The 15,285-nt window shown below is 57.6% G+C and overlaps 2 protein-coding genes across 3 annotated transcripts in view; one reads left to right on the top strand and one right to left on the bottom strand.

Moving 5' to 3' along the window:
• LOC135317687 (uncharacterized) overlaps positions 1–15,285 on the bottom strand; it is a 273,809-nt gene that overhangs the window by 169,343 nt on the left and 89,181 nt on the right. The gene's annotated exons all lie outside the window — the stretch shown is intronic.
• On the top strand, positions 5,309–9,383 carry LOC135317440 (uncharacterized). The gene is made up of 5 exons (XM_064473728.1): positions 5,309–5,378; positions 5,739–5,840; positions 6,891–6,998; positions 7,636–7,780; positions 8,418–9,383. Exons 1-5 carry the CDS (start codon positions 5,309–5,311, stop codon positions 8,818–8,820), a joined length of 828 nt encoding a protein of 275 aa, XP_064329798.1. The 3' UTR covers positions 8,821–9,383.

The following is a 15,285-nucleotide window of genomic DNA, read 5'->3' as shown; positions in this document are numbered from 1 at the left end:
CTTTCTCCCGTTGCAGAATACTTGAGGAACGAGAGCGCCTTTCTGGGAGAGCTGGTGTTTGGGAGCGCAGACACCATTGAACTTTCCTGTGACAGCCACGGCTCTTCTGTGCCTGTTTTCTGGTTTAAAGACGGTATCGGGATTGCACCTCCCAGCAGAGCTCGTACTGGGCAGAAGATCATCAGTGTGTCATGCGATGGCTCGGGGCTGCACAGCTGCAAGGCGAGGCATTCCGACCAGGTCCTGGGAAACTTTACAGCCAGAGGTACAGGTGCGTGCAGAAATACAGCGCGCTCGGGACTGGTATTTTCCTTTTGTTTTTTAAATTTTGCCCCCCCACGCGCTCAGTATAGCTGGTGCTTTGCGGGGTTCATCCGTACTGGGCAGGCCTCTGCCTCCCTGGTGACTCCTGGCAGTGATTAGACCGACAGAACCAACCAGCCGAAGCTTGCTTGCGTGTCCACGGCCGATGTTAAAGCGTGACGGTGAGACTGAGAGAGCCTGAGAGACGGTGCTGGTCAGATTAAACCCCAACCGCCCCCTAACACTCAACTAGAGGCAGTGCTACGTGGGCCTTTGAAGTCTTTTGTGAGTGGGTGAGGTGTGGCTCAGGGAGGTTGAGCGAGTGACTTTTTCTGCTCTATGTGACAAATCAGTGGCAAAATTGCATGTAAAAGCTGGAGGTTGCTGAAAAGTATTTCCCTGTTGTAGGCGATGAATGTCTTCCCTCCATCCTGGTTATCACAAATTGCTAGTTTGTTTTGGCGGCAGCTTCTCTGTAAGCTGTGTCCGTCTCAAATATGTGCTTCATCAGAGGGGCTTATTGGGATTCCTACGTTGCAAAGACGCGCGGTGTCAGCAAAGCACGTGCTGTCGTTTGCTTGGCCATACTGTCCGTGATGAGGCCAGCGGGACAGACCAGCTCCAGGCTGTGCGAGGCTGGGTCAGTACCCAGGGAGTGTCAGAAGCATCTGTTGTCCCCAGGTAGCTAACCACTGCCACTGAGATCATCCCCGTGATCTCAGGCTGCTGCATGGGTAGAAGGATCCACATGGCTGTGGGCAGATGGAAAGCCTCCTGATGGCACAGATTCAAAGCCTGATTTTTCAGAACAAGGAACCCGTTGTGGATCTAAGCTTTTAAATTCTCTCCTTTGCTTTTGTGCTGTTGGCGTTTTTCAGGCATCCCTGAACATTAGGTCCTTGCCTCCAAAAGCTGAGTTCCCTGAAAAAGTAAGGGGCTCTCTCTGAAAACCGAACGCAGAGGTGTTTGTGATTGTAAATCCCATGCACTCCATAAAGGGCTTTCTCTTTTGTGTCAGAAGATTTGTGTGAGTGAGGGAATCAAACCAAGAATAATAAATCAAAGCTTGTTTCAGCAAGAGTTTTGGAGGAAGAATGGTGACAAGCCCCTGCTGGTGGGGTGGTGTTTTACTGGTGTGGAGGAGAGGATACTTCAGTTGGTGGGAGCGAGTCCCCAAACCCCGGGGTCTGTCGCGTGGGCTGCCAACGTTTCCGCAGCTCCCCTCGTCGGGCGGCTGTTTGCAAGGGGTGTGTTTGAGCACTGGGGGTTCAGCAGCCGCCGGGCCCTGGCCCTGGGCAGCCTGCTCTGGGGGACCCTGCCTGCGCAGGGGCTGGACCAGCTGCCCCCAGGGATTCCGGAAGGCCTTTCTCTCCCTTGTGACTCCGTGACTCTGGAACTGGTGCTGCGAGGGGCCGGCGCTGTGGGAGCGCTGGGAACGTTGTCTTCCCTGGGCTCTGCCTCTGTCGGGACGGCTGCGTGTGCGCTCTGCCCTGAGACACTCGGCGCCTGCGCCCGCCTGTCCAGGTACGCCAAGCAGTGTGCAACAGAGCACACTTTCAGGAGTGACCTGAGGAGCTTTTGCTAGCTTGGCCGCGTTGGAGAGGGACTGCAGCTCCTGCATGCAGGAATAGTCGTGTTGGAGAATAACCATGGGAGTCCTAAGTTCCCAGGGTGAAGGAGAATGGTCATTTTGGCCGCTTGTGCCCAGCCCGCTGTGGGATAGGATCCAGCTGGGAGGCTGGATTCTGGTTTACTCCTGAGCATGGAGTAAGCCTGTGGCGATTTACACTAATCTGACTGCTGACAGAAATAGGAATGTGGTTGTAGTCAGTGGTTTCAAAGAGAGCAGAAACGCAGTTAGTGTTGGACCTGTCTCTTAAAGGAGAGGCTTCACGCCTTTAACCGGTCTCTCTCTCTTTTCCCACTGCTTTGATTTCCCAGTCATCCTTGGTTTAACTTAGCGGAATGATGCAAGTACATCATCCTGGTAACCAGATCAGTATATATATTGCTCATAATTTATTATAGGTTTTACCTCCCTGGTTCCATATTGCCAAGCAAATGCCTAGAAAAAAAAATGTTTCAGATGCCCGTTGGCTCACTCGGGGAACCTGGGCGCGCCTGATGCGCCAGCAGTTTCACATGCTTTTGTCCGCTGCTAATAACGGCAGCACGACTAACTTTAAAGTCACCTGAAGGGTCCAGATGTCGGAGGGTTCCTTACCTGATGGTTCTTGCCAGTGGCACTGGTCGGAGAAGCACATCTGATGTGCGCTGTAGACAGGACTGCTCTGTGTCAGGGTGTGAGCTTTCCACCGGAGACGAAGGATTTCTGGCTTGGTGGGGAGTTTGGGGCGGTGAGTGGTTTGCTGTTAAACTCCGGTCTCCCCAGTTAGTTTAAGTCCTTAAAGCGTGACTTGCAGTTTGGCCACACAAAGTTCTGTGCTCTTGGCCTGTCGCGGGAGGCAGCGGCAAAGGCAGGGTGACTCGGGGCGGCTCACGGCAGGTGAGGAGGTTTCCTGACTGCTCTTAGCTGCCCTGCTGCAAGAGACTTGCTCACTCTTTTTCTTACAACCACCTTGCTACTAGTAGAACATATTCTATGAGTGATCATGAAGCACTTCCATCAAAACGTTGCCCTGTGCCTAGTGCGGGACCCTGACGGCCGCGTCCCGTGTGTCACGCGCTCGTGCGTTTCCTGCTGGCAGAAGGTACTGGAACATGTTCTCAAAGAGTTCCCGTGCCTGGGACTGGCAGTGCAGCCGATTCCACTGCCCGGCCTTCAGAGCATAACCTTTCTCCACAGCAGGCCCATCTGTATAACTTGTATTTCCTTGTCAGCGCTGCCCTTGAATGCCCTTGTGATTTGTCTCAGATCGCATCGTACTAACCTGTGTGAGTAGTCTTGACCTCAGTGTATTGGGCTTTTTTCCCCTGTGATTTATCCTGTCGATACCCCGGCGTCCTTTTTTGTTGGTGACCTCGTAGGCATCTGAAGGGCAAAGGATTCTCCCTTTGCTCTGCTGTGAGATCCAAAGCTGCCCTGAGCGCCGTTTTGTTCAGGAGAAGAGCTGCAGGAGGTGGACGGGAGGTTATTCACGGCAACCTGATGAAACTTCTGTCAGTCTCAGAAATGTCTCTGGCTGTCAGGAGTCTCTTTTTGCACGTTTTTCTTTATTTAGAGTGAAGAATGCGAGACCTCGCGGCTCAGGTAACGAGCCGCCTGCTGCAGTTTCCCGAGGTGACCATTCAGGCTCTTGGGGAAGATGAGCTCGCCCGAGGGTCTGTGCTGCGCGGGCAGTTCTGCAGAGGTGAGTCTTTTCCTTGAAAGTGGGTCTTGCTGTGAAGTTGTTACTGCCTGGAGGTGACCTGAGGCACGGGGTCACAGCATCAGCTGTGTCAGGTTGGTGCTGCTCAGGTGCCTCACGTTTTGAGAGAACAGAAGGGGTGAGCTATGGAAAAAACGATGATTTAAGTACTGTACTGTGACACATATCGGCCATCGGTGGCTCACCCTCCACGCTAATCTTTCAGTCTCTTGGACCAGTACGTTCCCGAAGCAGCCCTCGAGAAGACAGGCTGTGTTTTACTTAAATCAAAACTAATTGATGCTTAATTAGTGAATCAGTTTCTTAACCCAGAAAGCCAAAAGGATAAAGAACTCTCCCTAAGCATCCTTCTCATCTCAAAGACAGAGACAGGTGTTTTTGAAATATATTCACACAATATTTACATACTATAGACACAGCACAAAATGTGCTGCTTGCTTTTTTAAAATCCCAAAGTACTGACTTTGTTGCTTTCTTGGAAAATTGAATTTTCAAAAGGCTGGGTTGGCCAATAAATTAGGAAGAAGTAAAACCAAGGTCAAGGTTAACAGTATGGGCATGTAAAGAGAAAGAGGTTAAGCTGTGCGGCCTGTCAACGAAGGGGAGGAACACCTTTGGAAAACAGCTGAATTTGTGCTGGCTGAAGGCAGCGGATCCCATTAAGGCCCACGTGGAGTCTGACTCAGAAAGATCTTGTCGGAGCACGTCAGATGACACCGCGGGTGCCCAGGGCGTGTCCGTGGGGGCGTGGATGTGTTGTGAGGTCACAGACCCCGCTGTGCCACGCCGTGTTGTGCAGTGCTGTGCCGCAGGCACCGCTCCAGCAGTGCCAGCTGTGGCAGCAGCGGCAGCAGCATGGTGCAGGCGCGGGGGGCCGCGGCCCCCACCCACCTATTTATCCTGCTCCTGATGGCCCTGCAAGCCTGGCAGGTCGGGGCTGCTCCGTGGCGAGCGTGGGGATTAGGTAGGTGGGCAGGCAAGGTCCAGCCCCAACCCTGGCAGCGTGGCACAGCGCCCACGGCTGCTCGGGGTGACAGCGGGGCTGGGGTGGTGGTGGGGCAGGGCTGGGAGAGCAGCAGGGCCAGGCTCGGGCAGGTGAGTCGTGGGCAGGTCCACGGGCAGCTGGAGGCAGACGCTCCCCGGGGAGGCGCAGGGGTGCGTGGCCACTGCAGGGGCATTTTCCAGGTGAACGGTGGGGTCAGGAGCAGTGCCACGGGGTGAGAAGCTGCTGCTGGAGCTGGCCCTGTGCCGCCCTGCCCCAGGGCAGCCTTCCCCCAGCCTGCATGCTGGGGCCGGAGTGGCTCTGCAGAGGCCAGGCAATAGCCCGTGGGAGCGCTTCTGCTCCAGGCTGGTGACGGTCGTGCCGGGAGCCGTGGCTCTGCCGCTCCTGGCTGGGTCCTGGCTTTCAGCTTCAGGCACCTCTGTCCTTGGGAGATGCCCGCTTGGGAAGGTGGGAGCATTCCTGCTCTAGCCCTGCAGTGCTCTCCTTGGGTGAACCCAGGTCCCCATGGGACACAGAGCCCCAGCCCACAGCCCGGGGCACGATGCTCTTGAGGGGAAGGGAGGGACGAGTGCCATGGAGCAAGCCTGCGTTTGAACTGCATTCACTGCTGTTCAGAACTGAAGGAGTGCCTTAAAATAGTTCATGGGAGCTTCTCTGTCCTGTGTTTACAGACATGGCTGGAGGCGATGGATATCCAGCTTCCCGTCTGGGTTCCCGGGCTGACACGCTGGGATATCGCATGGGTACGTCATGGCTTTTGACTTCCTTGGAGAGCTGCCAGCTCAGAGCCCAGATGTGAGCGAGACATCTCTTGCAGGCGTGACAATATAGGCCGTGTGTGCCACGTGGTTACACGATCCCCTCATATGTTCTCCTCTTCAGTTCTGACAGTGAATATCCCAATGTGTGATGGGAACTTCTTGTGGGGGTTTGGTTGCAGGTGTGGGTACAGGGAGGGCGTTTCCAGCTTCTGGGCTGCATCCCGCGCTGGAGCTCCCCTGGCATCGCAGGGGTGAGTAGTCAGTCTTGACTGGCTGCACAGACTAAGCACTCTGTTTCAGTATTTTATCAGAGAGAAGTTTAACATGCTACTTTCTGTTAAGATCCCCAAAGAGCGAAGTATGAAGCTGAAAGAGGCAAGTCTTCCCAGCGGTCATCAGAAGTCCTGAAGGAAATCCTGAAGGACCTGGACAAGGCAGCGCTTGGTGGGTATATATCACTCTTAAGCAGAAGACTTGGGAAGCTGAGGGTTTGATGCCTGTCTGGCCCGGCCGTAGCTACGCAGCAGGAAGGGATTGATCAGAGCCTCACTGCGGTGACTCTCAGTTTCACGCCTTGCAGGCGCTGGTGAGCCACAGAGTGGCCCAGAGCCTCTGCTGCCAGCTGTGGTTCAAGCTGAGCCCCAGGGAGAGCTGCTGCCCCAGTTATACCCCTAGCGGTCAGAGCTGGACTGGGCAGAGGTTGGTATCCAGCTGTCAGGGATGGGCAGCGCTCACGCCTTGAATGCGTGAGGGACTTGCCGAGGAGCTGATTCCTGACAAGCCGCGAGAGGGCCGGCACCCTGCCAGTCACCGGAGGGGAGAGTGCCCTTGGCCGGCAGAGAGGGTGCGCAGGCAGCTTGGGGTGGCTGAGACCGGCAGGCTTTGCCTGCGCTGCAGGCAGCCCCTGGCCAGGATGGGAGCAGCCCCAGCTTCACAGCCGGTCCAGCCCCGCTGTTCTCCTTGATGGCCGAGGACTCTGAGTGACCCCCTGGAGTCAGGGACAGGTGGGAGCTGGGCGGGCAGCTTGAGGCGGGACGCCCACCTTGAAGGCAGCTAAAATGAGGGGCTGTGAATTCAGTCTCGCATGGTTTGGCTGTCTGTTTCCAGTTGTGTTTTAGATACCTCGGCTGTGGTTTTCCTCGTGTCTTGGGGGACTGTGGGCTCTTCACCGCCACCCGTGAAAGTGCCCAGAACATGGTTGCAAGAGCTTGCGGTTCAGCCCACCACGTGTGCCTGATAGCCTTACCGTGCGATGGAGTTGGCACGGTGGGACGTGCTTCTCAGAAGGGCTCTTTCCACGGCTGAACCTGCTACGGCATCTTCCTGCCCTCTCTGAAGGGAGTCATGTACCATCGTCCTGCCCTTTGCCCGAAATGCACTCAGTGGAATGTGAACAAGATCGCATGCAATCCCCTAGCCTTTCAGCAGGTTGGGATTTGCTGTCTGTTTACATCTAATTATGCCTAATTAAACTGACCCGCTTTCTTTCTAAAGAGATGGACCGTGAGACTGCGGAGAATGAGGCGCTTCAGGAAGGAGGCAGTCACGCGGTGCCAGTCTCTGATGACAGAAGAGGGGCAATTCAGTCAGTGGAGGTGCCAGGTAATTGCTGTCCTGTGGTCATCCAGGGCCACAGGTCAAAATCTCTGCGTGTCTGCAGGCTCTTCCCCGAGTTCTCGCTACTGCACACCATGTCAGCAGCCAAACTCTTAGTAGAGAGCAAGTGTTCTAAAGAAGGCAGGAGCAGCTCTGAGAGGGTGACTCCCATCTCTGGGGTGTGAAGGTTATTGCCGTCAGTGTGCCAGAGACACACTCGCTCCTAACCCTCTGCTGATGGCCTCGTGAGTGTTCCCAAAGGGTCAGAGCGAGCCCCCAGGCAGCAGCTCTAGCAAGCCTTGCAAAGCGGAGGTGGGTGAGCACAAAGGAAAGTGTGTGCAGACGTGAAGGATCACCAAGAAGGGGGAGCAAACCCGTGACACTGGGAAAACTGGATTATGGCCATGCCAGAGCGTAAGCAAAGCTGCGAGGAGAAAGAGAGGCTCCAGAGTGTGTTGATTTGCAACGACCTTGGGAGCTTCCTTTGCTTCTCCTGAAGCCAAGGAAATGTCGCAGCCCCAGGATGTTCCGTGGCTCAGAGATGCTACCAAAGCGAGAATGAGCATCTCCTGGCAATGTCAGGCCTCCTGCGAGATGAGCAGTAGTGTGCAGGACACACTAACACACAGAATCCTTCCTCCAGGCGTGGATGGCACGAGAAACAGAAATGCTATGGATCCAAAAGCTTTCCAGAAGTACTGCATAGAAGGCGCCGTGGCGGTCGTGGGCTCCATATTGCTTGGGATGGTTTTCTGTTGTGTGATCCGCCTGTGGAGGAAGAGAAGGCGGTGAGTTGGTGGCGGGGGGCAGGTGCAGCCAAACTGCTGCGTTAGATGGCTGCTGTTAGCCACGAAGCATTTTGAGGTAGGGTATTCTGGCGTGCCGAGTTAGTTACTGGCCAAACAGGACTGAGGTTTCTGCTGTGAGATGTTTTAACTGTCCTCTCAACCCATGGGCCCTCTTTTCTGAAACGTGTCCTTACTGTTGCAAGTATTAGTTAAAAGTGACCCTGCCTGGACAAGAGCAGACCCAGCAACAGACGTAGGCAGAGCAAAGTCAGGCAGGAAAACAAAGAGGGATGACGTTGCCGCAGAAAGTGAGAATTGCAGTAGCGACATCTCCCTGCCAGGGAACCCAGCAGCAGAAATCACCCTGTGAGGTGATGCTGTAATCTCCAGAGGTTCACCTTGGCCAGGGTATCCCAGCAAGCCAGGCTGTGGTGAGCAACCTTCCCAGCTCTCAGCTCATGGGAGCAGAGCCCCAGCCGAGGGGCGCGGGGTGCCCCGTTTTCTGCACAGAGCTCTCTGTGCCCACAGCTCCCACGTGCAGCCGGGTGCCCACATGCCATGGGGCGCGCAGCTCTGCCCCGCCACCCACCCAGCACCGCAGCCGTGGCGGGGCCTCAGCAGCCTCCTCTCTCCGCAGGCGCCTCGCCGCAGCTTCGAGAGCCCGGCCCGACACCAGCAGCTGCCCCTCACACCCGGACACCTGGACTGCCCACCCCAGCACCTCCAAGAGCTGGACCCAACACCAGCAGCCGTCACATGTGCCTGGAAAAGCGGCCCACCAGCCACGGAGCACCGGCGGGGAACCAGCCTCCACCAGCCCGGACGGCCGCCCGGCCCGCCCGCCTCCGCCCCGGCCCAAATGGCTGTCCAACTCAGCCAGCCAGGTGTTGCGGGACCGGCCCAGCACCCTCCGGGCCCCGGAGAAACGGCAACCACCCCCTCGCCCCCCAAGCCCATTTCTCCAGCCCTCCTGCAAGGGCCTGGGGCAGTCCCGCCAGGATATGGATTTGGGGAGCGACGGTGAATGCGAGGGCCTATAGGGGAGTGACAACAAATATGTTTTCCTTGGATGACAAGGTCACGGACCTAGTTGGCCAAGAGAAGCCAGCTGATGTGATCTTTCTGGATTTCAGTAAAGCTTTTGATACTGTCCCTCACAGTCTCCTCCTGGGCAAAATGTCCAGCACACAGCTGGATAAACGCGTAATGCGGTGGGTGAGCAATTGGCTGGGGGGTTGGGCTCAAAGGGTTCTCGTCAGTGGGGTTACATGGGGCTGGTGGCCAGTCACTAGCGGGGTTCCACAGGGATCCATCTTGGGGCCGGTACTCTTTAATCTCTTTGTAAATGACTTGGATGCAGGACTTGAAGGAACGCTAATTAAGTTTGCTGACGACAAACTTGGGAGGAGCTGTTGACACTCCCGAGGGCAGAGAGGCCCTTCAGAGGGATCTGGACAGACTGGAGAGCTGGGCAACCACCAACCATATGAAGTTCAACAAGGCCAAGTGCTGGGTTTTGCACCTGGGGCATGGCAAGCCTGGATGTACAGACAGCCTGGGGAATGAGAGGCCGGAGAGCAGCTCTGTGGGGAGGGACCCGGGGGTTCTGTCATGAGGCAGTCATGGCGCCAAGCCTGGCGATGTTCAAGAAGCACTTGGCCAACCCCCTCAGAGACGTGGTGTGAATTTGGGGTTGTCCTGTGCAGGGACAGGATGATCCCGGACTTGATGATCCTTGTGGGTCCCTTCCAACTCAGAACATTCTGTGTTTCTGTGATTCTGTAACACACTCCTGAGCAACAGCTTCAGGGGTCAAGCGTAAATTTCAGCAGAATGGCACAGCAATAAATAGAGGTCAGTAGCACAATTGTCCGCGTTGTAACAGCAGCAAAACCAGGGATTCAGCAGTTTGGGGCCAAACTTCCTATCGGGGCAAGCAGGGGTGTGGATGCCCACGGTGTCAATAAACGACAGAGCGGCAGAAAGCTGCTATCAAGCCGTAACGGAGACAGCGTCTGTTCTGGTTTGGGCTGGGATGGAGTTAATTTTCTTTGTCGCAGCCCATACGGTGCCGAGTTTTGGATTTGTAACCAAAGCGGTGTTTCAGCCATTGCTGAACCTGCTTCCATGGCACGGAGGCCTACTCTGTTCACCCGCCGCCCTGCCACGGCCTGGCCTCCCCCCACCAGGCTTGGGGCGGCTGCACCCCGCTGGGGCCGGCAGTGCCGCAAGGTTTCGGGGGTGCTGCCTGGTGTGGGGAAAGGTGCCCGGTTTGGGGCTGTTTCTGCGTTTGGCGGTTCCTTGTGGGCTTGGGGGACTCTTGGCAGGTTTAAGGTGTGCCCCTGGGTCTGGGGGTGTTTGTGGGTTTGGAGGTCGCCGACAGGTTTTGGGGGGTGTGCCTGGGTCTGCTGGTTGCTGCCAATTTTGGGGGAAACTTGAGGATTTGGGGGCGTTGCTGTGTCAGGTGCCTGCTGCTAGGTCTGGTGGGTGCAGCCAGGTGTGGGGCGCCTCTGGATTTAGGGTTTGTTCCCGGACTGGGGCAATGCTACCAGGTGTAAGGGTTCTTTTGGGTTTGGCGGCTGCCGCTGGGCTGACAGCAGCCTCTGTTCCGGTGGACACAAGCCCTGTCCCTGCAGCAGCGCCAGCAGTGCGTCTCGTAAGGCGCTGGGCACTGCTGTGGTCACGCTGCGCTCTCTGGCTGGTTGTTTCGGCTACACGGCCGCACGGCTGGCCTCCCTTGAGAGGCGCTGGGGTGCCACCCTCAGGTGGATTTCACTTGCTGTGTTTGAGGGGAAACTGTCCCTCATGCTCAGAGTGCTTTAGGATAGCACACACCATGCCGGCTGCTCCGCCCTGGTAGTAACCAGTGTGCTTCTGTTGGTGGTTTCGTTGCGCCGTTCCTTCTTCTGAATCTCTGATGCGGATCGCTCGGGGCCATTGGTGGAGGCTGATTTTTGCACCGTGCCTGCTGTGCTGCTTGTCAGTGGTGCAGGAGGGGAGCCGGGCAGCGCTGCCCCACTGCTGCCCCACTGCTGCTTGCTGGGGTAGCCGTGGAGGAAAGAGGCTTGAGGAAGTCCCTTCCTAAGTCCAGCGGAAGCTGAAGAGGTTTTCTGCCAGTGGAGTTCCTGCTCTGGATGAGGTTGCTGCCAAGCACTGACTTTGTGCAGCCTGTGCTCCTGTTGACTTGCTGCTCTGTGTCACAACGGGGTTTGTCCGGCAACCGTCTGGTGAACAAGGCTTCCGTGGTGCTTCGCTGTGTGGATATTCCAAACCAGGAGAGGGGCGCAAGTTAACATTTTTGGGGTGAGTTGAGCTTTTTAAGTTTTGGAGCTGACTGATCCAACAGAGTTGTGCTTAGGAAACCACACATCTGGTATTTGAGGGCTTGTTGCACCCAGAAATCAAGCAGGCTGCATCAGTGTGACTCTAGGGATTGTTCTGCACGACGAAAGCTAAAGTGCGGCATACGTCATTAACTCCTGGGCTGTGGGTTAGGCTAGATGAGCCACAGCTACAAGCCTTCCCACCTCAGCATCTTCTCTAGTGTGCTTAGGAGATGAAGCTGTGCCTTGCGGATGAACTTGGTTTAAACCCAGACTAGACCATGAGTTATTAGTGAAAGCCTGATTGCTGGTAGTTTGACGCTGCAGTTGTAATGTTAATAGGCAGGGAGAGAAGGATGCGGGAAGGAGGTGTGTGACTTCTGTGAACAGCGACAGCACAGGCGTGTGTGACCCTAGGAATCCAGGGCACAGCAAAGCCTTTGCTTCTGATCCAGCCTATTGGTCTCAGAGGAGCTTCCTAAAGGACGAGAACGGCATGCTCATCTCCGCAGGGTCCAGCAGTTCCGTGGGCCAGGTAAGCCTTGAGTCAAAGAACCAGCTGGAAGCAGCTGTCACTGATACGCAGCTGGAGGCCCGTCAGTTCCTTTATCTCCCGTTACTAACATTCATGTCAGCGTAACGCAAGAGACCGGCATTTATCACTTTCCTGGTGTGAAGCAGTGGCTAGATTTTATCTACATGTCTTGTCATCCTGGAACTGAGTGTTGCTGTCAAGCGTGCTTGCCAGTCTTGATTGCTAATTTAAACTGCTAGCGAGGGCTCTCCTGGCAGAGAGCAGTGCTTGTGTGTGCGTTTGGTGGCTCGCTTATGAAGAGGAGGCTCTTGGTGGTTTGTTAGAGAGAGGTCTTTGGTGGTCATGGTCAGGGAGTGCTGGAGAGCGCCTGGCACGGTTATAACGCCACGCTGCTGGCGTACGGTCAGAGGGGCTCAGGGAAGAGCCCATGAGCGACGATCGGATACGGTGCAAGCAGTTCCTGGGCAGTGATCAAGAAATGGGGCAGTTGCCCAGAACTGCTACTTTTACTCTCTTCCCATCTCCCATCACTGGTTTTTTCTTTCTCTGTCTGACTCCCTGCCTGTATTTTCTAACTCCTCCCTGTCTGTCCTACAGCCTGTTGCTGTGGTCTCCTTTCTGTGAGGGACGCGTGTGAGCTGTGAGGCACCCGTGGGTGCCCTGAGGTGGAAGGCAGTCGAGTGAGCGGGGCTGCAGCACAGGGAGGGAGGCAGGGACAGACAGACAGACAGAGAGAGAGAGACAGAAGTGCCTGAGCTGTGCCATGTAAGGGAAGTTGTCAAGTCGGGGATATTGGGGATGGTGTCCCCGCCATCCACCAGCCCCGCCGCCACCAGTGGCTCCTTGGGGCAGCCGCCCTCCGCCACATACCCACAGAGGTCAGGGTGCTCATCAAGGGCCTCGGCAGTCACGTTGGGGACACTGGTGGTCAGGGTGGTGTCCTCACTGTCCCCTAGCCCTGCCACCACCGCATGGTCCTGGGGGCAGGCGCCATCTGCCGCGTACATGGAGAAGTCGTGGAGGTCATCGAGGAAATCGGCGCTGATGAGGCTGTTGGGGAAAGGAAGGCCGTTAGGGACGGTGTCCTCGCTGTCCCCCAGCCCTGCTGCCACCACTTGCTGATGGGGGCAGCCGCCCTTTGCCACGTACTCGGAGAAGTCAGGGACCCGGCCGAGGAAGCTGGTGAAGTCGTCGACGTCGTCGACAGAGACCTCGCCGTCCCCCAGCCCCGCCGCCGCTGCTGGCTCCTTGGGGCAGCCGCCCTCCGCCACGTACTCGGAGAGGTCGGGGAGCTCGTGGAGGAAGGCGGCGAGGCTGGGGCTGTCAGGCCCATCGGGGAGGCTGTCCTCGCTCTCCAAGGTGTTGAGCCAGGAGAGCACCAAGCTGGCCATGGTGTCCTCTGCCAGCTCAGGACAGGCCTCAGCGAAGGCCTGTGGCCCCTGCTCGGGCAGGTCGACGGGCTTCTCTGGGGCTGCCGGGGTGGTCTCCACTGCTGAAAAAGCAAAGAGATCCAACCCAAGCGCGGGGTGATGCAAGCTTTCCTTGGCTCAGGGCAGCTGCCCGCGGGCTCTGCCACCCCCCAGAGCTCACCTTTAGGCTCCATCTTGGTTCTGCAGGTCGGCAGAGCCAGGCCGGTCTGGTGGGGGCTGGCAGCAGGGACACTGTCCTCGATGGCCACCACTTCCTTCTTGAAGCCCTCCGATGGCTTCTGGGCGCTGCCAGGCAGGGTGTGGAGCACAGGGTGCTCCTGGACCCAAGGCTGAGCCGTGGGGCAGCACGGTGGTGGGTCGCCAGTGTGGTCAGGGACACGCAGCAGGCAGGAGCCCGTGGGGTCCATGGGCTCTCGCTGGTCCAGGGTCCGTGGCCCCATCCCCCTCGGCTGGTGGGGCACCAGCACCTGTGGCACCACCTGCTGTCCCCAGCCGTAGGCAGGGGGACAGGGAGCAGCCATGGTGGGGAGCGACACCCCATGGTTGAGCTGCACCCCGTGGGGGAGCTGCACCCCGTGGGGGAGCTGCACCCCATGGAGGAGCTGCACCCTACTGGGGAGCTGCAACCCAGCATGGAGCTGCGTCCCGTGTGGGAGAGGCACCCCAGTGGCGAGCTGTACCCCAGTGGAGAGCTGTACCCCAGCAGGGAGCTGTACCCCCATGGGCATCTGCACCCCACTGAGGAGCTGCACCCCAGTGGGGAGCTGCATGCCTTGCGGGTGCTGTACCCCCATGGGGAGCTGCACCCCAGTGGGGAGCTGTACCCCCATGGGCATCTGCACCCCACTGAGGAGCTGCACCCCAGTGGGGAGCTGCACCCCGTGAGGGAGCTGTGCCACTGGGGGAGGTGGCACCCCGCTGGGGAGCTGCACCACCTGCCCCGGGGCCCCCAGGGGCCCTGGCACCGCCTGCCAGACGGTGGGCTGGGACAGCTGGTGGGTGCCGGTGTGGAGCTGGGCAGGCTCACCAGACACTGCCAGCCCCGGGACAGAGGGCAGCACGTGGGCACTGACCGGTGCTGGCATGGCTGGGGTGGTGAAGCTCATGCTGGGCACCTGCGATGCCGTGGGCAGCCGGAGAGGGAACCTCTCTGTTGGGGGAAGCAAAGAGGGGTGGTGGGGTGAGATATTGGTGGGCAGAGCCCCTTGGGGGGTTACCTGGAGGGCAGGAGCACCACGAGGAGCAGGAGCCTGCTGCTGTACCTGCCATGGCGGTGGGTCAGTGTGGGGTTTGTTTGGGACAAAGAGTGCTCTGGGGTTCCGTCCCCAGGGCGATGATTCCGCCAGCACCTGCCTGAGCCAGCCTTGCCAGGGCTGGATTTGTCATGCCTCAGCAACTGCCCATCACCATGATTTCCCATCCTGCTGATCTCTCATCCCGATGAGGGTTTCCCATCCCCGCCATGAATTCCCATCCCAACGATGATTTCTCATCCCAGTGATGGCTTCCCATGCCAGCAATGATTTCTCAGCCCTGGGATGGTTTCCTATCCCAATGGTTTCCCATGCCCACAGTTTCCCTCCCAAGCCCTGGGGTGCACATTTGGCAAAAGCCACGTGGTTAGTCAACAGGAGGGGATCTGCCAGGCGAGCTGGCCCTGCCCAGTCAGAAATCCTACATACTGGGGAAGGGGATGGAGTCCCTGTAGCGCACGCAAAAAGTACGCTGGGCAACACAGTCTGGGTCCTCCCTGCCTCCGGCAAAGGCAAAGCCATTCGTGGGATTGCTTTTGCTCGAGGGCCTGGGCGCACTTGGTGGGTGATGCGGGAGGACGGAGAAGTCCGATGTGTGCCTCAAGGGGGTTTGATTTTGGGCGAAAACAGGCAATGAAGTGAATGGGGCAATGCGAACTGCTATATAATATTGTGTGTCACCCCTGTGTTGTACCCACGATAGCAGAGTACGAGCCTCCCAAGCCATGGAGGACAAACTGCGACACAAGCAGAGTGCAGCAGCGACGGAGCGATGGCTGACTCGGCGGGCAGCAGCCCAGGTGTGGGACCTGGGCACGGCGTGAGCGGTGCGGGATAGGGGGAGGGGGCTGTGCTGGGTTTGGCTGAGAAGGGGTTAATTCTCCTCACCGCGGGGGGCGGCTGCCTTTCCGGCTTCCCGCGCTCTGCCGCGGGGGTGGGGCGGGGCGGGGAGGGGCGGGGCCGC

This window comes from Phalacrocorax carbo, chromosome 26, assembly GCF_963921805.1.
Source record: "Phalacrocorax carbo chromosome 26, bPhaCar2.1, whole genome shotgun sequence".
NCBI classification, from domain to species: domain Eukaryota; kingdom Metazoa; phylum Chordata; class Aves; order Suliformes; family Phalacrocoracidae; genus Phalacrocorax; species Phalacrocorax carbo.
This window is presented reverse-complemented; position numbering and strand designations above follow the sequence as displayed.

Excerpts from the sequence above, each read along its gene's own strand:
- LOC135317440 (XM_064473728.1), top strand. The coding sequence starts at position 5,309 with ATGGCTGGAGGCGATGGATATCCAGCTTCCCGTCTGGGTTCCCGGGCT. Across the intron at positions 5,379-5,738 it reads CACGCTGGGATATCGCATGG|ATCCCCAAAGAGCGAAGTAT; the intron begins GTACGTCATGGC and ends CTTTCTGTTAAG. Across the intron at positions 7,781-8,417 it reads CTGTGGAGGAAGAGAAGGCG|GCGCCTCGCCGCAGCTTCGA; the intron begins GTGAGTTGGTGG and ends CTCTCTCCGCAG.